Source organism: Trichoderma harzianum (genome assembly GCF_003025095.1).
Source record: "Trichoderma harzianum CBS 226.95 unplaced genomic scaffold M431scaffold_3, whole genome shotgun sequence".
NCBI lineage: Eukaryota > Fungi > Ascomycota > Sordariomycetes > Hypocreales > Hypocreaceae > Trichoderma > Trichoderma harzianum.
Genome location: NW_020209251.1, coordinates 2,048,281 through 2,070,589, shown reverse-complemented (window position 1 = coordinate 2,070,589; position 22,309 = coordinate 2,048,281). Strand labels below are relative to the sequence as shown.

The 22,309-nt window shown below is 48.2% G+C and overlaps 7 protein-coding genes across 7 annotated transcripts; 5 read left to right on the top strand and 2 right to left on the bottom strand.

Moving 5' to 3' along the window:
- Positions 1-1,971: 1,971 nt before the first annotated feature.
- On the top strand, positions 1,972-2,834 carry M431DRAFT_3020 (hypothetical protein; the record flags this gene model as incomplete). The annotated part of the gene is made up of 2 exons (XM_024914164.1): positions 1,972-2,187; positions 2,340-2,834. 2 exons carry the CDS (start codon positions 1,972-1,974, stop codon positions 2,832-2,834), a joined length of 711 nt encoding a protein of 236 aa, XP_024777663.1.
- A 1,140-nt stretch (positions 2,835-3,974) lies between these two features.
- Positions 3,975-4,946, top strand: M431DRAFT_137252 (hypothetical protein). Its single transcript, XM_024912560.1, has 2 exons — positions 3,975-4,444; positions 4,509-4,946. The coding sequence occupies exons 1-2, from the start codon at positions 4,123-4,125 to the stop codon at positions 4,844-4,846; spliced, it is 660 nt and encodes a 219-aa protein (XP_024777662.1). The 5' UTR covers positions 3,975-4,122; the 3' UTR covers positions 4,847-4,946.
- A 225-nt stretch (positions 4,947-5,171) lies between these two features.
- M431DRAFT_479524 (hypothetical protein) lies at positions 5,172-6,395 on the bottom strand (the record flags this gene model as incomplete). The annotated part of the gene is made up of 3 exons (XM_024915776.1): positions 5,172-5,988; positions 6,052-6,158; positions 6,219-6,395. The coding sequence occupies 3 exons, from the start codon at positions 6,393-6,395 to the stop codon at positions 5,172-5,174; spliced, it is 1,101 nt and encodes a 366-aa protein (XP_024777661.1).
- A 2,459-nt stretch (positions 6,396-8,854) lies between these two features.
- Positions 8,855-10,384, top strand: M431DRAFT_479523 (hypothetical protein; the record flags this gene model as incomplete). Its single annotated transcript, XM_024915775.1, has 4 exons — positions 8,855-9,052; positions 9,135-9,902; positions 9,967-10,008; positions 10,073-10,384. 4 exons carry the CDS (start codon positions 8,855-8,857, stop codon positions 10,382-10,384), a joined length of 1,320 nt encoding a protein of 439 aa, XP_024777660.1.
- A 1,262-nt stretch (positions 10,385-11,646) lies between these two features.
- Positions 11,647-12,993, top strand: M431DRAFT_78759 (hypothetical protein; the record flags this gene model as incomplete). The annotated part of the gene is made up of 1 exon (XM_024922741.1): positions 11,647-12,993. The coding sequence occupies one exon, from the start codon at positions 11,647-11,649 to the stop codon at positions 12,991-12,993; it is 1,347 nt and encodes a 448-aa protein (XP_024777659.1).
- A 108-nt stretch (positions 12,994-13,101) lies between these two features.
- M431DRAFT_505543 (hypothetical protein) lies at positions 13,102-15,985 on the bottom strand. The gene is made up of 3 exons (XM_024918654.1): positions 15,277-15,985; positions 15,119-15,220; positions 13,102-15,050 (listed from the first exon to the last, which is right to left on the bottom strand). The coding sequence occupies exons 1-3, from the start codon at positions 15,799-15,801 to the stop codon at positions 13,473-13,475; spliced, it is 2,205 nt and encodes a 734-aa protein (XP_024777658.1). The 5' UTR covers positions 15,802-15,985; the 3' UTR covers positions 13,102-13,472.
- Positions 15,986-19,369: 3,384 nt separating this feature from the next.
- M431DRAFT_492218 (hypothetical protein) lies at positions 19,370-20,821 on the top strand (the record flags this gene model as incomplete). Its single annotated transcript, XM_024916987.1, has 4 exons — positions 19,370-19,384; positions 19,477-19,572; positions 19,666-20,410; positions 20,478-20,821. 4 exons carry the CDS (start codon positions 19,370-19,372, stop codon positions 20,819-20,821), a joined length of 1,200 nt encoding a protein of 399 aa, XP_024777657.1.
- Positions 20,822-22,309: the final 1,488 nt, after the last annotated feature.

The window sequence follows — 22,309 nt, the reverse complement described above, 5'->3', positions numbered from 1 at the left end:
CACTATCGATCGCTATTGCCAGAGCGGATGAGGCTATTTTCAGGCTATTTGTCACGGCAGATATCCCCAGCATCAATCTGATAGATGCAGATGGTAAATCGCCACTTACACATGCTGTAATACACCAGAACGAATATTTTGTAGAGTTCTTGCTTGCCAAAGACGCGACGAGCGTTAATGTGGCAGACAGAGAAGGCCGAACTCCGCTTTCACACGCTGCTGAGTGTGGAACTAGAAGAATCGCCAAGCTAATACTCGAAACCGGCAAAGTCGACAGAAATACGCTGGGGGATGCATATAATCGAACACCATTGTTTTATGCCGCCAAGAGTGGGCATAGAAATATTGTCAAGCTTTTTCTTGTGATAGGTATACCTATTGGCTATACCTATGGCTACGAACAAAAAAATTGCGACTCTGAGCAGCATCAAGACTCTTTGAAACGCCTGGTAAAGCGGCACATACGCGCAAACGGTCATTACTCTACACGGCTCAAACATAAGATAATACGAGGAAGATTGCTTACTAGGTGGCTACGACACCACGTGAAGCGTTTAAGCTACATTCGCAGCAGAAAGCGAATTCGTGACGGCAGCATGAAGAAGGCGCTTAGGCGTACAGGTAGGCGGCTGTTTAGACACGTCTGCGACAGCAAATGGCACAGATAACTTGAAATGATGGGATCATCGCGCAGGCGAGCAACAGGGTCATGACAGCCTAGTACTCTTGCGCATCGAGGCGATTATGGGTTGCTAGTCACCTGGGAGTCTTACAGTGGGAAAATGGAATGAAGAAAAAATGGTCTGTTGCTATGATCCACTGGACGGATGGGTAGTCGCCTGTTGAGCAGTCGAGGTATGTTCACCGCAACAGCATGAGAAAGTGACACATACATAATCCGTACAGATAGTCGGTTTTCAGAACAGATACAATGTAGCAAAGGAAGAAGATACGAGCTCTATAGACAAGACACTATTTAAGGATATAAACTTATATTAATAAATGGACCTATAGTTATCTGCTTAAATGCAGAGCTATGTAAATTCTCCGTGATTCTAGACGAGTTGAATTCCAGTTCATGTAATTAATCAAGCACACGCAGCGAGAACATAACGACAACGCCTTACCCAGACGCTCGGTTAGTAGCTGGGGAACACATGTTAACTCATACTACTATGCAACCAATACCAACTCAACAACAGAAACCTAACGTATCTGACCGTTATACATACCACTATATGAAATCAAATGAGGGTATTAGCTGATTAGATTGCAGCAGCTGAATACATGTACTACCCAAAAAGCTACCCACTGACCCAATTAGGTGTCATTTTGATACAGAAAATCCCACGTTGTCTTGCCTTGCGATCTATGTATCTTGGCCAGCTATTGCATAGCAGTAAGTCCTAGCTACTAGCCGGTCACAAGTTTAGTCAAACGCTTGATCAAATCATGCTAACACTCGTTGAGTTTGTGTGTTTAGATACATAGACAGGACCTATTGGAAAAGATTTGGGCCTTCAAGTGCGAGAATGAATGTACACATACGAGTACACAAACAGCTACTCGTATACCTTTAAGGCTTTTGTTAAACTTCTGCTTACAACCGGCGAAGTTGATATAAATTCATCTGACGAATGCAACTGAACTGCCTTGTCATATGCTGCCGAAAATGGCCACGAGGTTCTTGTTCAGTTACTTTTGAACGAGGGGCGAACACCAATACAAAGGATGTTAACGGGAGAACACTGTTGGCATGGGCAGATGAGAATAGGCACAAAGGCACCGCGCGTTCATTGCTTGACGCTGATTAGAGAATTGTATTAGGTGAATATTGAATGCATATATCATAACAAAGAGATGAACAGTGCTTAGGAACATCTAGAAGAGCCCTTAACAGGTATAAAGCAGCCTGGTAATGAAAATTTCGACTCAGGATCCAATAATCGCCCCATCTTCTCTTCTACGTTTATGTCTACATTTCTTAGTGCAACTATCTTGGGACCGAAAACAGGAAGAATGCGCGAGTTATTTGTCCAAGAATTTGTTATTCTACTCAACGAAGATGAGAACCTAAGATCCCTCATACTGGAGGCCGTTTCGAAGCAGGAGATTGGCCCCGGAAGGGCTCGAAACAACTTTCGAAAACTATTAAAGCACTTTGCTAGTGATCTCAGAGTCGAAGCAGTCAGCAATCATCACCAAGCGCTTGTTAGGTTTATAAATACGAATTCATCCAACCTTACACAAGAACTCTTCTCAGAATTTTCCAGCGATGATCAGAAAGCGGGAGATAAGATTCCAGAACTAAGGATGCAGCATCATGCTGATGGAGAAAGTCAGAAAAGGTAGAAGATCTTCAAATTTCCCAAGATCCTGAGTTTGTCAAACAAACTACGCCTGCTCACCTCAACAGCCAAACTTACTATGACGACACCAGCGATCAGATTGAGTTGAGTGAATCTGATGAAGAAGGCGACCATGACGGTGTAGACGAAGAAGCCGAACCAGTCAAGCTGGATATTGACCTTACAGAGCATTTTGACGAATTGAAACAGTTTATTCTGGATAGTGCCGCCTATCGGACCCTTCGTCGTCGATTTGATGAATTTATTCGACCTTCTTTGGGATCTAAAATTGAAGACCTACTCCTCAGGTGGTCGAGGCATGATCATAGACACCACTCCTTCGTTGCGCGCTACAAGCTCTTTAATCTAATTGCCGAGTTGGAGTATGCTAATCCTCATCCACAAGAAATCAGACTGGATGAGGACAATAAGCGCACCTATTGGCAAGCGTTTTTGGATTACTATCAGAAAAAGGCTGAGGATTAGACCCAGGAAGCCTGGGATTGGTGGCCATTGCCTCCTTATCTAAGGCCTCTAGAGAACAACGAGAGCCGATTACTATGGCAATGTGTGAGTTTGATTCCCTTTTGAAGTGCGCAGTGCTAACTACCGTTGGTTCAGAAATGTGGATGTGGACAAGAGCGATGGGCAGAAGTGCCAAAGCCCTTTGCCAGACGTCTGATGTTATTTGCTCGTGACCTTTCTAAGGATGGTACTTCAATGAGTGGGAACCAATCTCCTTCTGCCTCACATACACGAAATACTGATGCGCATGGCTCTTCCGGGAATACATTTTCCCCTACATTACCTTCGAAAAGTGGCGGAGTTCATCAGCCTCATCAACCGGTACCAAGAGCATCCCCCATCAATATTCCCCGTGCTGGATTAGTCGACACTCAAGCTGGCGCAATCTCTACAACTCCTCTTGACCACTGGGTTCTCCTTATATGTTTGTTGCCGATGGTTACCCTTTTCATAATTTGGATTTCCCCATTGGTGCGAGGTACTGATCTACAGAATCCTTCTATTCCGATTTGCATAACTGCTTCAATATTGTCGATTTTTTGGAGCATATACCTCAGCAGCGGAAGGGATCATTGAATGGAGCATGATGTCAATGTCAAGTATTTGCATTTCGCATCATATAGTTAGCCTAGTGTTAGATGATTACACGATTTTTCGGGAAGTAGGAGGTTGGTACGCGAATATTCATCACAGGCAGGAGGTAATTTGTTCTTCCATTTTTTTAATTTAGCATCAAATGTTTTCACCATAAAGAAACGCAGTTAGACTGAATCTCACCTTGTCTCGCCTTGTGATCATTCATCCAGACCAGATCCTGCTTAGAAATTAGTACTAGTTACTAGTCGACCACACAGATGGTCAAAGGATCTTCCCAAATTATTAAATCTCATTGAAAGTATTCAGTAGCTATCGTAAAACTATTGGGCTTTAAAGCGCTAGAATAATTGTACACTTACGAGTATACGAAGCAGCTACCGATATACCTTCAAGTGGCTTGTTGGCCGATTTGGGCTTAGGGCTTATATATGCATAGGTAGTTATTTATGTGTATGCCCATCGATAACTCCTTAACTTCTCCGAGTACATGATAGCATATGAATACGTGAACCATCATTTGTTGCGCTTTCCTGCGGCCGGGAGTCTCTGGATCGCGAATTTATTATACCTGTGCCTGTCGCCTCTAGACATAAAATAGCTTGAACCGCCTCCCCTTACCTGAACAAATGCTTTCACACATCTAGTCCGCAATATGCCAAGAACAAGATCAGCCGTGAACCGTCGCACCTCCACCACAAAGAAGGCCGAAACAAATCCACCCCCAGAGGTCCCAAAACCATCACGCGAGCAAAAGGCCAAAGTTGTTAAAAAGCCCCGCGCTAAGAAAGGAAAGGAGACAAGCAATGACAGTACAGCATCATCTATAAGCGTTGGATCCAAAATTCCATGGACCAATAGCTTTGGAGGGGCAATCTATCTTCACGATGGAACCAAAACGTCGCTGAAACAGCTAGTGGAGAAGAGCCACAACGGGTTGATTGTCTACGCATACCCAAAATCTCGTGATGATGAATGTATGAGTTATACGCACTCTAGCTACAGGTAATTGGGTTGTACAGTATGCTGACTGTCTGGTAGCGGACGACCTACACGGCGAGATGGACCACTCTCAGCTGGACTGGGAGTCGTTAGAGATGGACACAATAGGCATCTATCGAGATACTGTATCGTCAATTACTGCATTTATGGAAGGGCCCGGATGGGGGGTGCCTATTGCCAGCAATTTGAGCGGATCTTTGATGAGAGCAATGTCGCTTACTTCTCCTAAAGGTGTTCTCAAACAGGGTGCGTTTATTGTATCGAGAGAAGGGATCCTCCTAGGACGCACGATTGGAAAGGTAGATAAAATTATGGATGATGTACACAAGATGTTGACCATTATTAAGGAAGAAAGAGGCGAGGAAGAAGATTGGTAGACTGTTTAAGTCATGACATTGTACGCTCATTGTTCAGGATCTCGCAAAGGCGAGTCCTAAAAAAATATACTTGGACAATTTGGCGATAATTGACCTCTCGGAGCATTGAGATAATAAATAGTATCCTCGATGTACAGAGTTTTATTAGAAATATACTCGTAAGTCTAAGTTAGGAGAAAGCACTTCACTCTAGATAATTGGCCGCAATGGGTAGCATACATAACTGCTCGTCAGAATTTGTTGTCATTAAGTGTGAACTTTTGTCTAAACGCTCTAAAACACGCTGAATATTCCATTTTAAACACCTTGGATAAAACTCCAACCATTATGACTCCATAGAGACCTGGTTCTCTTCCTTCCATCCCGACAGCGTCTGGGACAGCCACGCTGAGTGATCATTGTATTCGGGAATCATCATTTGGCCCTCGATATTCAGCGCCAATCCAGATTCCGGTATCGTCGATAGATTATTCTTCAGCTCATTGTAGTCAGAGTCTCCGAGGTCCCAGTTCAGCATTCCCATATTCGGCGTCTGTCCGTATTGTTGAAGGAAAGCCGTCATCTCATCCGACCCCGACCCAATTTGGGACATGGAGCCCTCGGAATAATCCGTAATGGGCGAAATATACGGTGATGTTGTAACGCATGTGTTGACACCATCGGATCCAGAGTGGCTATGCTCTGAGTCATCGATGCTATAGAGGCTCTGAGGGGATTGTGTCATAGAGGGATGGTAGCCGGCGAAGGCTTCTTTGCGGTAGTCTAATTCGGTTTCGATGCTCTGCATCAGCTCAGATGATGGTGAGTCATCACTAGTAAGGTCGTCCATGGGTGAGTCGGCCTCTTTATCGTCATCATGCTCGTCTTCTTCCTCGTCTCGATACTGTAGTCGATTAGGATGGGCCGCGATTCTAGCCATGCCGGAAGCTGTTGTCGGCAGCTCATATTGAATGGGCAATTCAATTTCGCCATTGGCACCAATGCAGCCTAGCTTTTTGGCCACATCGTGAATAACTAGTTCGCCCTGGTCATTCAGCTCAGGGTCACCGAGATCCCAAGACTGATTCTTCTGGATCATAGTGTACAGCTTATGGACGCTGCCGATAAGCGCCAAGTGAGTGGTCTCAAGGAACTCGACATAGCTGCGACGCAAGTTAGTCATCGTTAGATACAGGTATCAAGGATTACGACATGTATAAACATACCTCTTGGGAACTTGCTTGTACTCGACGTGAATTGTTCTCTTGCGGATGCCAGGGGTGCATACATGGCCGTTGTTTTTGCACTTTTGACAGGGAAGATCACCATCACACTAGTACGGCCGCATTGTCAGTATTGGCAGTCAAGAATTGGTATTGAATAATGAGCGAACCTTGATCTTCTTTAGGCGACACCGCTCACAGGCCTTTGATACGCGTGTACGGCGCACGTCTCTGCTGGTGCGTGGGTGTTGATCCATTGACTTCGATGTGGGGCTAGACTTGGATTTTTGTACTGCTGGGCTTCTAGAAGGTAAGGGCTGACTCTTATGTGAGATGTTTGCAAGCATGTTGTGTGTGCAATGATTGTTGGGGTGGCAGATTATATGAGATGTATGGATTATATGCAAGACAAAGGCGGTTGAGGATGATACGGGGGGAAACTGTTCGGGATGTCGCTTCGTTAACGCACTTTTGAATTGAGATGGAAATTGGATTGATAAATAGTTCGTACATTATGTCCCTTGATGACGTGAAGCTACGAAGAATATGTATTAGGCTGCAGTCTCTCCGTAAAGGGATACTCTCAGCGAGTATGGGGCCAAACTACGACATCGACCGATACGATTTTACAGGGGACCGGCGACTGGCTCACACCTAAGCAAGCTTGAGCTCAAACGGTGTTAAACGCCCGTGACGCTAGAATTTTCTGCCGCCAACTTTCGTTAATTCGAGCTTCTCCGAGCTGTGAAGCGCACACACGCGAGGTAAGCGAAGAGCGCGAACCAAGGCGTGGCGGCTTGGAGCATTTATGCCCGAAGTCCATTGACCCTAATGGGCACTGGAAAACAGTACCGGTGGGAGCTAGAGACGTCACTCCGTGAATCGATTAACTGATTGAGTAACGGCAGTTGACGTGCAGAGTGAGATTCTGGCACGGGGGCACTTTCAGGGTTGGGCTTCTCCGGAACTTCCCAGCCCCAGCGGCACAAGGTCCGAGTGCATGGTCCCCGTTTGCCCGGGAGAGGAGGGTACGTTGCAATCAGCTAAGCAAATGTCGGCAGATGTTCCTTGTTCAAGTGAACTTGCTTCGGTCGGAGATGCACCAATAGGTATCCTGGGGTTTCGTTTCCATTTCCACCTGTCCTGACGGTTGTCCGTCACCGACGAGTCCATCTCCGAACCCACATTTCTATTTTTTTTTTTTCTTTAACCATTGAAAGCTGTTGTCCAAGTGAGCTCTGGCTCTCTGGACAGATGGGATTCTCGATTTTGCGATCTCCCGGTATCATGACCGATCCAATCAGAGACTTGCAGCAAGTGTCTTGCAGTCTTGCAACTTTGATTTGATCATGCGACTCAATCGGGGACTTGGTGTCTGCCAGCTTGTAAGACACAGTACTAGAGGGCTGAGTGCCACGTCATGTGCCTGCTCTGTGGTTGTGCTACAGTCAAGACGCTGTTGTGTTCAGTAGTGTGCATTCGGCCATGTATTTTCGAGCTGAGTCTATTGGCTATCATGGGCAAAGCTGATGCAAGTCTCAACTTTATCGCTATTGCCTAGCGGCGGCACCATCTTGAATGATCATCTGCCGATATTTGCGGCATACGGCGGCGTACGGCGGCGGCTCAAGCACTCACACACAGGCAAGACAGGCAAGTGGAGGACAGAAAACCCGAGACGGAAAAGATTTCGAACGCCCTCAAGTTGAATCATACGCCTACAAAGCGAGTAGCTGCTATATTTACATTTCCCAAATAACTGCTGCTGAATTTATATTTCTCAAGTAACTGCTACTATATCTACATTTCCTTAATTACTACTACTATATTTATATTTCTCTGTAGGCCTAATTGTTACGATATTTATACAATGGAATTCGAGCATTCCGCTACCAAAAACACTGCTTGCTGGATTGATTAGGTGCCTATATTATGAATGTATGTACTTATTCATTTTGCGGTCTCGCTTTTTCTGACCTTCGCTTGACAGGGCACAGCACATGTAGAAAGATTGAGAAGTCGTCTCTAAGCTCAGCTGGACTCATTCTGGTAGTACACATGTGGTAGTACATATTGTATTATGACATAAGTCGCAATTCGTTATCTCTGACTGCCTCGTCCAGCTTCCGATGTCTTACACAGTTGCGCTTACGGAGTACTCTGCCCCGAGATACGGAGAACAAGTAACCATAAATCCACGGCCCTATATATCCGTCGAGACTCTGTTGTTCTTTACAAATTTGAGTTAAGTTGATAACTGAAAATACAAAATTAAATTGAAAATAAAGACAGACTCTCAAAAGGTTGTGACCTTACGAGTGAGTCTTGCCTTCAGAGCCGGCGGATTCGAGCCGCTGCAGCCCAACGGCACCAGCTGAGCACTAACACCGAAACTAGGCCTCCATAGAGTAAGATTCCCTCCACAGGGTCGGGCTGATTTTATCTCTTATCTCTCGGAATAATCACTTGCGCAATTCGACGTCGTTTCGCTCGCTTCTTACGGCAAGCCTACAGTACAATCCCGTTCCGGCAACGAGCTCACCTGGCGCGTGCCAAAATACGACGACCGAAAACACCAAGTACATGTGCCGACGGTGATTTGACTTGTGCGCTCCGAGATACCCAGACCAAAGTACATGTTAGGATGCACGCGACCACGCTATGATCGGCGCTTGATCACGGGCCCATCCATAGTCGAGAGCGAGGCGCCGCTACCGGACGATATTCCAGAAGGAGGGAATAGACAGATAGACGATAGACGGGACGAGCGATCGATTAAGTCAGAGACAGCAAATACCGAGTGGCGATGCCTTCATCCGATAGTCTTGGGAGGCGAGCCTCGCACGGCGCCGCCAGCCTGGCGACGTCGGCATCTTCTATTCATGGCGCAGCGGTTGGGTTTCGAGAAGGCCTGGGTCTGGCTGGAGTTGCGAGGCGAACGCTGGGAATCTGCTTCCTCCTGTTGACGGTGTTTTTATGGACGCTGTCCAATTTTCTCGCCAGTGTAAGTCCATGGGAGAGATGGCTGCCCAACATACGTCTGCGCTTTGCGACACAATGAAGAGCACCCGCTGATAATGTTACAGTTCATCTTTTCCGATGCAACCTACGATAAGCCCTTTTTCCTCGTCTACTTCAACACCTCCATGTTCGCCATCTCTTTAATACCCATGTTTATTCGATATCTACTCCAGAAAGGATTCCATGGACTGCGAAGCGACGTCAGGCGCATGTGGGCGGAGCATCGATACCAAGCCGCCCCGGGCAGTCCCCCGGTAGACGAAGAAGACCAGCAAGCCCAAGAACGCCTGCTAGTAGACGAACGAGACCCCATGGCACCAACCTCGACTCCTTCAAAAGAGAAGCTCAGCTTCCGAGAAACCGCAGTGCTGAGCCTCGAGTTCTGCATGCTGTGGTTCCTCGCAAACTATTTTGCGTCGGCATGCCTCGAGTATACCAGCGTCGCCAGCGTCACGATCCTCACGTCCACAAGCAGCGTCTGGACACTAGTGTTTGGTTCCATGTTTGGCGTCGAGACCTTTTCCCTGCGCAAACTAGTTGGAGTTGTGGCTTCTCTTACCGGCATTATACTCATTTCCATGGTGGACCTCTCAGGCAAGAGTGACGAGAACAGAGGATCGTTCCCGCACAAGACTCCCGGGCAAATTGCGCTCGGAGATGCAATGGCGTTTTTGAGCGCCGTGGTCTACGGCATATATGTCACTGTTATGAAGCGACGAGTGGGTGACGAGGACAAGGTCAACATGCAGCTATTCTTTGGGTTGGTGGGAGTGTTTAATCTGGCTCTGCTGTGGCCGCTCTTTTTCATTCTCCACTGGATGGGTCTCGAACCGGTATGTGCTATGGCTACAAAAGGATCTAATTGCAAATGTTGATACTGACCTGGGTCCAAAACAGTTCGAGCTGCCTCCTACAAGCCAGATTTGGACCATCATTATAGTAAGTCAAGAAACACACTCTCGTCATCCTCCACTCCCGCGCACAGTTGCTCACGGCTATGCAGGTAAACGCAATTGCGTCTTTTGTCAGTGACATATCCTGGGCACTGGCCATGCTCCTGACGACGCCCTTGGTCGTCACCGTGGGCCTGTCTCTGACCATCCCGCTCTCGCTCATTGGCGAGATGGTCCAGTACCAGCAGTACTCCAGCGGTGTTTACTGGGTCGGCGCGGCCGTTGTCTTTGTCTCATTTGTGTTTGTTAATCACGAGACAAAGGAGGAGGACACGAGCAAGGCGGTAAACGCCACAGCAGGTCTCGGCTCGGCCCCCGACCCTGACGCTGCGGACGGAGGTTTGGGTTATGGACGATTGTAATGAATTGCATGTAGATTTGGAGGGTTTTTCATCACCTTTTTGCGTTTCTTCAACAGGCGCGTCGTATTATCTCTCTTAATGGAATGAATTCCAATAGATGTTTCAGTTACTCTTTTTCATAACTGGTTGTATTCAGATATTATACATATCCACAGCGCTAGCATCGGATACTTATTTTGTATGTCTTTGAATCGGACGTGAGTTCAGATATGCTAGTAAAATGCCATTAGCGCGACCCGCATCAATTTGTCCCGATGAAGCACTGAATCCCCGATCGTGACGAGCAGCGATAGGAAAATAATGCAGAGGTAACACTACACTCGAAAAGTGTCTAATAGCGATGCGCTATTTGTCATATTCCAACGCGTTTGAACCATTGTGAACATGAACTCAACCTGCAGTGCTACCCTCTGGCGCTGAGAGCTACAACGCACCTTATCCCGTCAGCAGCCTCGCGCGCTTAACAGCATTACGTTGGATATACTCACAATACCCGACTAATAAAGCACGGGGTAAAAAACAACCACCGAGACAAACAAAGAGAACCCCAGCTGAACGAACCCTTGAAAGTGAGGCCCGTGAGCCGGATCTACCCACCAAAGCCCCCCAGAAAGCGGGATCTAACCGCGGATCATCAGCGGCGCAAACTTTGATAGATCACCGAGACAAGGAGGGACAGCAAACGCAAACCAAACTGAACAAATTGCTTTTTTTCTTGCTTTGTCGCATAGCGTGGCGAAGTTTCTCGGGCGCCTGCTGAATGGCCCGCTCGGTGTGCAAAGATCCTGCTGTTCTTGTACCACGAGGAATGCTAGGCAGCCTTCATTAGATGAGGCCACTTGTAGAGGTCACATGCGAATCTAGAGCGTTCAGTCGTTGGGCTACATATGTACCTTCGATATCCGGTCCTTTGTGTACTTGGAAAGAGCAAGGAATGGTCCTCGGAAGCTTGAAGTTTCGCTACCGGTCGTTTAAGCGGGATACATGCCTTTGGCTGCCTTCTCTTGCTCCAAGGATATATCAAGAATACTTGTTATTGATCTCACTTTCAACATTATTTCGTCGTTTCTCTTTATAGAGAGTTTGCTTTGAGCTCCTTTATACCCTTTCATCCTCGTTCGACTTCTTTACGAAACCATTTCAGTATACGATACCATCCCTGCGACACTTGCTTTACACTACTACTTCTCTTATACCCTCTTTTTGTTTTCAAACATCTTGCCTATTTTGTCTATATCCTAATGGCCACCTCTACAACCACCATGTCCCTCGACCATGCCTCCTCTCAGCCCCCAAAGCCACTGGCGTTCGAGATGGTCGCTGCCACGAGGGAATTACACACAAGAATCAACAGACTGGTGGTATCTCGACTACCACTGGCCTTACCTCCACAGGCCCCCGATGCTGGTCCATATATCAGCGGCTTGTTGCATCTTCTTCCAGTATACATGACGTTTGAGAAGCTTTGGCAAGATATAATACCCGATACTCTTCCTCAGGAAACCGCGTTGGATGATGAAAGGCCAAAGATTTCCGAGCGCATGCATACGATTCTCAAAGAGCTCAGGATTCCCCAACTCTTTCGTTCAGATATTCTCAGAGCCGATATCAAATCCATGACTGGCTGGTCCGACGATATCCTCGATAACCAGATAGACGTCATAAAACGAAAAGGCAAACTTTGCGCCTTCATCTCGCACATCAAACAAATCATCCCCGATGAACCACACACACTCATCGCATATTCATATAACCTATTCATGGCCCTTTTTGCCGGAGGCCGCTTCATCAGAGCGTCATTCGAAAAGGCAGGCGATGAATTCTGGGAAACCGTCCCTAGGCCCATCAGACCAACAATGGAGCCTTGCAGACCAAAATCAACTGCTCCATCTCCGCTAGAGCCAACATATGACCTGGGAGAGACCAACCGGCAATCTCAAACCCCGCTGCAGTTCTGGCGCTTCAACACAGCGGAAGACGGCGAGGATTTGAAGCGAGACTATAAGGAAGTGTTGCTCAGATGGGAAAGTGAGCTGTCTCCCTGGGAAAGAGAAGACATCGTGCGAGAATCGGTCATTATCCTGGAGAACATTGAGTCCATCGTCAACCACCTGGACAGTATGTTTGCCGAAGAGCAGGAAGAGAAGCCCAGCATACAAATCCCAAAGAGACCTTCTCTAGCGGATCGCTTTGCGCAGACTCAATTCGTGGCACGCATCCGCGACAGCTTCATGATAGCCAAGGAACGGGGAGTAAGGAGTTCATTGCGGAGCCAATCGCTCGACACGACGACAACCGAAGAAGGAGAGCAGGAATCTAAGGGTGAATATGCTCATCACGATAATGTCGCTGCAGATATTGAGCTGTGCCCTGGCGTTCCGAAATCTATGAGATTTGCAAAGTCGCTCCCTATTCCGCCGCGCAGGCATGCCCGAGTTGCTGCCGCAAAGGATGGCAGTCTCAAGGGCAAGTTGGCTGTGCGGTCGTCAATGCAACCCGCCAATACTGCGATGCCGAGACCTGTTTTGGTGGGATTGATCGGCTTGTTCCTCTTGTATATATTCGTTCGTATTAGGGGAATTATGAGTGTGGGCACTGTAATGGTTTAGCTAACGTGAAACGTATACGTGTCTCGCGGCATATGACGTTACGTTATTACGATGAATTCCTAAAGAGATACCTAGATAGTTGGATACTAGCACAAGGTTAATAGAAATACGCAAGTTAATTTCTTTCATTTCGTTTATTTTACATGTATTCGCCCATCATGGCTTGAACAATGCTTGGATGCTTGGCTATGCCGCAACTAACCCTACAAACGCCGCTGCTATGCTTTTGACAATTATAAAAACAGGCCCAAAAAAAGAATTCAACTCTCTCTCAAACAACGTGTATAGCTCAGACCAATCCCCGTATAATGCTTATCCAAGCACATTATTGCTACATGCCCATACACTTTTGAAGCATTGGAAAGAAAAAAAAGTGAAGCCTCGGGGGAGTGAGAAAAACAGGCCAATAATTCCATACCATGGTATCCTTCAGTTCATATGCTCATCATTATTTTTTGTTTCCTTTCAGCGCCAACGACTTACTCAGAGTCGTCATCAGGGGTATCCCAGTCGTCTCCCACGTCCGCCCAGCCTGCCATGTGTCGCTCGCCACCAAATTCGCCCACCTGTCGCAAGTACCGCGCCTGAGCCTCGTCCTGTTGCCATTGGCGAACGATGTAGTCGTCTGATGCGGTGACGAGCTTGCCATCGTGCGCCCAGCTTAGAGTAGTGACTTCGCGGCTGTGGCCACGCAAAAGAGGCGTTCCCAGGCGCGAGATGGGGATAAGAGGCGTGGCGGCGGATGATCCAAAGGCGGAAGGTGTAGATATGCTTTGTGACGGAGTGGCAAAGGTGGTTTCGGGAGGGATGTGGGAGCGTTTGGCCCAGGCGCTGCGGATATATCGTTCGTCGGTGGGGAAGAGAAGTGCGCAGCCGTCGCTGCTGCCCACGGCGAGGAGATCGGAGGTGCCGTTGGTGCCGGGGCGAATATCGCATTTGACGTAGAAGGATTGGGCACGGAACAAGTCGTGCTTGAAGCCGTACATGGGGCCCAGACCTTGAGCTCCGTTGGGCCTGCGCTTGGTTGCTCCATCTTCGAGCTCCGGTGCATGGCCGAGCATCAAATGATTTGTCGAGTAAGCGTAGACGGTGCTGTCCTTGCAAACAGCATAGAGGCGGGCTGCGTCGGAGCTGATTGCGAGGGATGTGATGCCGTAGGAACGCCACGTGTGGCCTCGTGGCTCTGAAGTCACAGCTAGGGGAGTCTCTTCGGCCTGCCGCCGAGGCTTGATATATCGCGTGTCCCAGAGCTTGATGGAAGCATTAGCTTCAGATGCAGAAAGCAGGAGGTGTTCGCGGCCCGGTGGCATCCAGTGAATAGCCGTGACGGAGGCTGATGAAGTATTGCCCTGTACTGTGCGTTCGTGGGCGTTGTCTATAGTGTTGACGCCCTTGGCTTGCAAGGGTTCCAGGGAGGTGTCGCGCTGGCCAATGCCGCTAGGGCATGAGAAGCTGTTGACCGGTGATGAGGAACATCGCAAATCCCAGATTTGGATACGGCCAGCTCGGTCAGAGGAGGCAATAACGTTGCCGGCCGCTTCACCAGGTTGAAACGCAACCTGCCGTAATGAGTCCCAGTGACCTCCTCCAAGTTCAGCGGCGACTGTCAGTGTGGGAACATCCAGGATCCTGCCACTTCGATCACCGCAGGCCGTAACCAGGCGCATATCATCTTGTGAGAACGCCAGATCCATAATCGCGTTGTCATGAACGGAGATGTACGTATCAACTTTGGAGTCGTCCAGGGGGTCGTTCAGATCAGTTTTGAAGAGGCGAACACATCCTTGCTCATCGCCAATGGCCGTAACCGAGCTTTTGTGGCAGCTGGCCAGACTAAAGGGAATCGTATTGCCATTTCCGGAGGAGGCAGCGCAGTGGTGAAGGTCATTGCTCCGGCTGTAAAATGAAGCGGTCTCAATCCTCGGGTCGCAGGCTGGGTAATTCAGATGCTGTCTGCCGTGGTGCAATGAGAAGCCATGCTCTCGATCAAGAAGCTGAGATTCAAAACCAGTATCACGGAATTTACGAACAGGCCTTGGCTGATATCCTTCCAGGTGCTGTAGCAAGCATAATTAGCAACTTGCCGCAGGACAATGTAAGAGGAGCAAGTGTCAGTCAGCCATACCAGGGGGGCCTTGGGGTCAACGGCAAAAAGCCTTTGGGGAGTTAGTCCTGACTTTTCTTGCCACGCACGAGCACCACTACGGCTGGCCTTGAAGAAGAGGTTCTTGGAGCTTGTCAGCAAATCACAGCCTTCCATGCAGAAGAAATCTCAAATTTTACCAGAGTTGCTTTCCGTCGGTCCCCCAAGCTTTCAAGAGTCTCCTTTGACTTGACACCATCCTCCTCGATCCCATCCTCTTCCATAATGGTGGGGTAGGTCAGCTCCGGCAAGGCATACGGCGAGGTCTCGTCGGTTCTCCTCCTCTTTGCGCCATCCGTCCGCGTCTCCTCCGTCAACCTCTTGTGCTCTGCGCTCACCCCCAGCCGCTCACTAGGAGAGGGTGGACATAACGGATCCGAACTCAGCAGCGGATCGCTGAGAAAGGACATGGGGGATGCCAGCTGGCGATTGTTGACAGAGGCACTATCCAGCATGCCCAGGTATGATCGTCCGCTGGGAAGAGACGACCGCGGCGTAAAGAAGCGGCCAAACCTCCTAGGCGTTACCGATGGATTTCGTCTTTCCTTTCGCCGCGTGGATCTGATGGGCGACAGCATCATGCTCGCCGGCGAGGACGTGGTGGCGGGCGGGCTGGAGGGAACGGCATCGGAGGAGGCAGACGGGCCATAATGATAATGCACCATGATGCTGCTCTACAGTATGGCGGATATACTGGCAAGGCCTCCCAAGGCTGAGCTGAGGCGAATGGACAGATGACGAGATGCAAGAGCTCTAGGCGAGTCGAATCATGGCAAGGGAGACGGAAAGAAAAAGAGCTTTGGAGGCAATAAGCGGAGACAGGATTTTGGATAAGCGAAAATGACTGAGGCTAGGGACATGGGAGGTCAAAGTGGAGAGACGCGGTCTCACGACGCGGGAGCGTGTAAATGGGATTTGCTCGCTGGCGCGTTTTTGGCGGTTGACGAATCCGGGGCAATGTTGAGCGTGGGCGCTAGAGGCGGGCGGTTCCAGCTGGCCCAGGGCGCTGCCACAGCGGATCTCGCAGGGGGTGACGGGGCTGTCAGTTCACTTGGAGCCCGCTGTATCACTCGCACTTACAGGCACCTTGATGTCGTGTTGTGACGGGCAATTTCGTGCTTGGATGGATCCATCCAACCTCAGCTGGCGATGAAGCAATTTGATCAATGTTTGTTATTGCCGACGTGAGCTATATTTCTCTAGCTTCTGTTGAGCCCTGTCTATATGACGTGTTATTGCACACACGCGAAGTCAATGCCACTTTTCCCAGCATAATTGTCCAAACTGGATTGAACCAGCAGTGTAAAGAGCTGCACGGATATCACATGCAGAAGTTTGTCCTAGCATCGCATTTTGCAAGGCGCTGACACAGAGGTGTCACCATCCATGTAAGGATTGTTTACGGCTCAAACAGCGAGGTTATTGCATGCGTCCCACACGTGTGTTTCGCGTCTAACTCATTGATGTCATTGGCATATGAATATGCGAGCTTTTCATGAGCCGAAATTACATATTATCACACTATCGGCCGCAGAATTCCAGATGTCCTTTGAGCCTTTGGATATTCCCAATAGCCGCCGACGGCTGGATGACTTGCGTTTCCCTGCGCCAGGGAGCCAAACGAGGGATGCCGACGTTGCATTGTCAAGGGAAAAGACGTGATCTCCTTGAAAGGATCCACATACAACCAAAGTGACTCTCGTTTTTCGTGTCTATAACCAGCCAGCATTCGTAATGGGGATATGGATGGCATCGTATGGTGGCTGGCCTCACCCGCGTAAAGACACCGAACCCACGACGGCAGCGCAAGCTGCAAGCATCAACGTTCATTCTGCATCAATTGGAAGCGCTCACAAATCAAATAGCCTGATGACACACACAGGATGTCGAGTCAATCCCGCGGTGACGTGCGTTATGCATGCATGCAGGTAATATTCAGTGCATACTACCTTACTCGAGCACCAATACTCGTATTTAGCAGAGGCTTTGTCACCTCCCGATAAGATACGGGTATACGGCTAGCAGTGAACCTGCATTTACCCATTCGCCCTGCTAATTACCTACAGCCTGCATCTCATCCGGCAAATCCGTGCAAAGAGGAGACGCCCATTCGATCAAGAGACAAATCTCTGCAATGGTAGAAATCACCATCATCAGCATCCCATCGTCAACAGGTGATAATTTACATGTTTCGGCCAGTATAGCTACTAGGTAGGCAACCGCGGTTGTCGCTCCTCTCGGGACCCAAATCATACATCCGTCTTAAGGTACTCGGATATCAAACAGCTAAAGAGCGCAACAACGGATGTCGGCCACGGCACGAATCTAGGTCGATCTAGAGATATTCCCGATGGGCAAAAGCTAATCACGTTTTCGGTAGGGCTCAGCAGCATGGTTATGCCACCAGAGTTTGATGACGACATGGACCAAACTATGTGCCTGTTGGAGTATAAAAGGCCGCGATGGTCCGCATCAGAAGAGCTTTGAGCTGCACCTTTTTTACAAGATCCGCAACGCGCTCAACGAATCAAAGCAACTCGCTGATCTGCTTTTTCCCATCTGAGCACGAAGGTCTCGCAAGAGCTTAGATGAAGGCAGCCGAAATGGGTAGCAAAATGGCTGGACGAACATCTGGACCATCAGAGTCAAGATGGCAAACCTCCAACTGGATGCGGTGAAATGAAAGTGGAAGACTGTCATGGGAGCCGTAACGCACAATCCGTGGCAACCAATGGGTAATTTTTTCCTCTTTCATTTCTTCCGCGTCTTGGCCATGGTGGTTTAGATGTTCGTTCAGCCATTTTGCTTCGCATTGCGGTTGGCTTCATTCGCTATTACGTGGCCTTCTTACCCCAAAGGACATGGAAGCAGCAGATTGGCGAGTTGCTTTGATTTGTTGAGTGCGTAGCGGAGCCTGTAAAGAAGGTAAAATCCATCCCCAATATCATCACACTCTTTTATGCGATAGCCACCACGTGCGGTGTTTCGTCATAGTCATCACTCATCGTACAACAAGCTTTGTTGTGGGCCAGATAAACTATATCCAGCCTCAGTCGACTCGACCAGGAGATACGAGCCCCAGATCCATGAATGTCCACCAACCACACCGCCTGGACGAGACTCTCCTAGAGAAGAATTTGATTCCCCGGATTTACATCGGAGACTTTTGGGGCTACAGGATTGGATCCTGACACGGCTTCATGGAGAATTATGTATCAGAGGTCACTCGTATACAACAACATTGAGCTTCAAGGTGCCGCCTGGTTTGGGAAAGACGTTGAAGGGGAACTTGGCCCAAGAGACTTATGGCAGACTTTTGGGTTGTTATGGCGAGCAACAGGTATCCAACGGAAGCAGTGCAGTGGGAAAGTAAATATACTCTGGCTGCTTGCTTCTAAGCAAACCTGTACATGTATTCCGATGATTTATCGGGCAGAAATAAATGGCTACCATGTCTTTCAAAGCAGTAACTCTGTGTGGAAACTTTGGCTCATGGTGTTTGTAAAAGTCGAAATCACAACATCAATGTTAGTGTGAGACTTCGCCACTCAAAATGTAGATCCTTCAAGAAATCTTACCTCTGAGAAACTTGAGGAGTTTTTTTGATCAATAGGCTCACTCGCACGGACGTGAAGAAGTTTTTTTTTTTTTTTTCCCCTCTCTTCTTCTCTTCCCCTCTGTGTAAGTGGTGAAATACGGTACGTTGGTTGGAATGTTGTTGGAGCACGTGCCTCAAAGTACAACATCTCAAGGCACATCCAGGGCATTTTTTCACTTATTCAACCCAACCTAGATATCCAATCCTACTTTTGCTTATTACCTACGCAACGACTTCCCTAGGATTATTCTACCTGCCTAATCATCATAACTTCACTTCACCATTACATGTACGATATCTAGAAAGCAGTAAGTGGTTCCATCTTTTCCATCTTCTCCGTACCTGTATTATTACCCGTTAGAGGCAAACACAGGCACAAGATCCGCTAGCCCCAAACAGGCTTGGGCGCTGGCATAATCCGCTGCGCTATGGTGTCATTTGCTGTGATTCATTCCTCAAACTCCATCCTCGTGCATACTTTGTACTTGCACAGCTGCTTCTCCTTACGCCTGCAGTTGACAGCTTCACCAGTCGCTGATTTGATACGATATCGTCAGATCATTCAGAAAGTCATCGTCCGCTGCCCTTGAACCGCTCGACGCCTGTTTTCTCAGCTTCGGTCACAGCTGCCCGCCATGTGCCGGTTTTTGGTACGTCATCGCCCGCGAAACCATCAACACCAAAATTGCTATTCCGAGATCGGGGTTTTGCGCCTGCGACTAACACAAGTGCTCGTCTCTAGGTCTACAAAGGCAGCGACGAGATCCTGCTGTCGAAACTTATCCTCGATCCGACCCATTCGATTCTTAAGCAGTCCTTTGATTCACGGTTGCGACTGGTATGCCTCTTCTTCTCCCTCTCCTTGCTACTCTCGCCACTCGCAATCTCACCGTCAGACTCAGCTGACATCCCCCTCTTTCCCATCTTCTAGGACACGCGACGAGGCCAGAACAATGCCGACGGCTTTGGCATAGGCTTCTATACCGATCTCAAGCTTGGCTCGGCGCCTTGCCTCTTTACATCGACGATTCCCGCGTGGAACTGCACAAATCTTCAGCGCATCGCGTCCAAGACGGCGTCTCGACTAATATTCGGCCATGTACGCGCAACGACCGAGGGCTCCCTTAGCGAGGACAACTGCCATCCCTTTACACACGGCAGCTTGATGTGGATGCACAATGGCGGTCTCGGTGGCTGGAAACACATCAAACGGCGGCTTGGAAGCCTGTTGGCAGACAAATGGTATCTGGGCGTCAAGGGAGGCACCGACAGCGAATGGGCATTTGCCCTATTTCTGAACACTCTAGAGCAGTCAGGCCACGATCCAAGTGCTTGCCCGCCCGGCGGATTTGGACCGACAGTGTTACGAGAGGTCATGAAGAAAACAATTGCCCAGATCAACGAATTAACAGACTCTATTCCACAAAGCATCCTGCAAAACGAAGACGTCGATACCAGAAGCCTATTAAACTTTGCCGTGACAGACGGCCATAGCGTCATCTGCACACGATATATCAGCAGCTCCAAAGATGAGGCTGCCAGCCTGTACTATTCGTCCGGAACACAATGGGTTACGAGAACCTCTTCGCCAGATGATAGGCAGTACCAGATGGACAGAAAGGACAAGGGAGGCGACATTGTCCTAGTCGCCAGCGAGCCTTTGACGTTTGAAAGAGGTATGGATACCAGTATCCGCCGGACACCAGAACGTTCAACTTGGAAAATACTGACTTATGATGCTAGAAAATTGGGTCAATGTACCAACCAACTCAATATTGACCATCCACCACCAAACCGTCATGGTTCACCCCATTCTAGACAAATATTACGAAGGGGACCCGTATCACATTCGTTCCAGCGCCTTTGTCCAAGAAAAGGGCCTCATTACCAATGAAAAGACATCCAGCGGCTCTCAAAGCCCGGCTAGCATCGACGGTATACGAAAGACCACCGCTCAGTCACTCTTTGCTGGCGGTCTTAGCCCTGATCTTGTGCGCCGATCTCTCACACCAGTCTCCTCCCGAGAGTCGCGACTCACTTCTCAACTTCAAACGGCACGACATCTAGCTTCGCCGCCACGATATTAAGGGGCTGCAAAGGCTTTTTGAGTATTCGGCCGACTGGTACATACGATAGTCAAAAACAGATGGGATGAACGCATGGCCTTGCTGGAATGATGTTTATGGTATAAATTGCAAGTTTTCAAGTCAACGGATGATTGTCTTGTGTGGTATAAAGGGGCTGGTTAAGCCTCTGGGCGAAAGGGTAAAGGAGTATGATGGTATACTAGCGTGGCATTAGACGGTTGGCGTTTTCTTCAATATACTCGTTGTAATTCATTAAACTCATTGTTTTCCGAGATTTTTACTTTACTCGATATTATTGTATATCAGACAGCACAATTGTGACACTCGTGTTATTGCTGCCAAAGGAAATATAGACAGTGTTTAGTTCGAGACTGCCTTTTCTGACCCGTTGATACTCAAACTACGGCCTCACTCGAAGCAAAAAGAAGAAATTATCTACATCAGTTGCAATTAATTAGCCTTTGGCTTGTTTCTCTCTGTTGCATGTCATCTTCTCAGTTCCGAACATTCCCAGAGTAATATCTCCTTATCGATATGCGTAAGAGGGTTGGTCATTATCTCGCAAATCGAGCCCGTTCAGTTCCCACAGGCGTAAAATAGAGGACCTTTGCTCTCAAAGACAATGAACTGGCATGGTTCAGTATCAATGGCTCTTTCTGGAGCCTCTCTGAGGCATTGATTGTGGTAATTCTCGAGCTGTACGATATTGAGGTCAGTTTCAACTACATCAAGTCAACACTCGTGATCTTAGCGATGACCATAACTAAAAACATCAATTCCCATCAGCTAGTGGCTTCTCCTATCACCATCCTTCCTCTCTATCTAATCGTCAGGGTCCGATTTTGCGTGAAAATTACTGATCTCTAGACAGCGTAGCTATTTCTGCCAGAAGAATGAAGTTGTAATTCGTTGTAGGTCATCTTGTGTAAGTGCTCGTCAATTATAGGCACTGGGCAACATTCTATAGCAAGTAGCAAGCAATATGGACCATCTAAAGGTTAACTTTTATGGGAAGCTACTATAGTCCACCGTTTTACAGCTTCTGTCACAATGATCTCACAACGTTTGCCATCTTTTGAGTCAACTCTCACTTCTTTTTATGTACAGTTTTACTCAATCTCTTCTCACGACAGCTCAATCTCTGTGTCCAATTCGCCGAATTCTAATCATGCCACCGGGGATAAAGACATATTCGTATTAACTATGTCAACTTATTATGCATTTGGTTCTTGATTATGCACGTCTTAGTGACGAATATCCCGTAGAGCTACTCTCCCTGAGCTGATACATCCACAGTCTCTTCACCCCTTCCACAATACTACCACAAAAAGCAGCATAATTAGCCCGTAACTCTCAATAAACGCACCGTTACACGCCTCTCATTCCCCTTCAATCCAGAGATTTAGCCCAACAGATGATACAATCATCGTCGAGTTACATCTCGTATCCTTTTAGTAAACCTGCATACTTCAATCTGGTTTAGGAACT

Bases quoted from the DNA above. Each gene is read 5' to 3' on its own strand.
- M431DRAFT_505543 (XM_024918654.1), bottom strand. From the start codon at position 15,801: ATGGTGCATTATCATTATGGCCCGTCTGCCTCCTCCGATGCCGTTCCC. The intron at 15,221-15,276 runs GTAAAATTTGAG...ACAAGCTCCAAG, and splicing joins ACCGACGGAAAGCAACTCTG to AACCTCTTCTTCAAGGCCAG. The intron at 15,051-15,118 runs GTATGGCTGACT...TGCTTGCTACAG, and splicing joins TTGACCCCAAGGCCCCCCTG to CACCTGGAAGGATATCAGCC.
- M431DRAFT_137252 (XM_024912560.1), top strand. From the start codon at position 4,123: ATGCCAAGAACAAGATCAGCCGTGAACCGTCGCACCTCCACCACAAAG. The intron at 4,445-4,508 runs GTATGAGTTATA...ACTGTCTGGTAG, and splicing joins AAAATCTCGTGATGATGAAT to CGGACGACCTACACGGCGAG.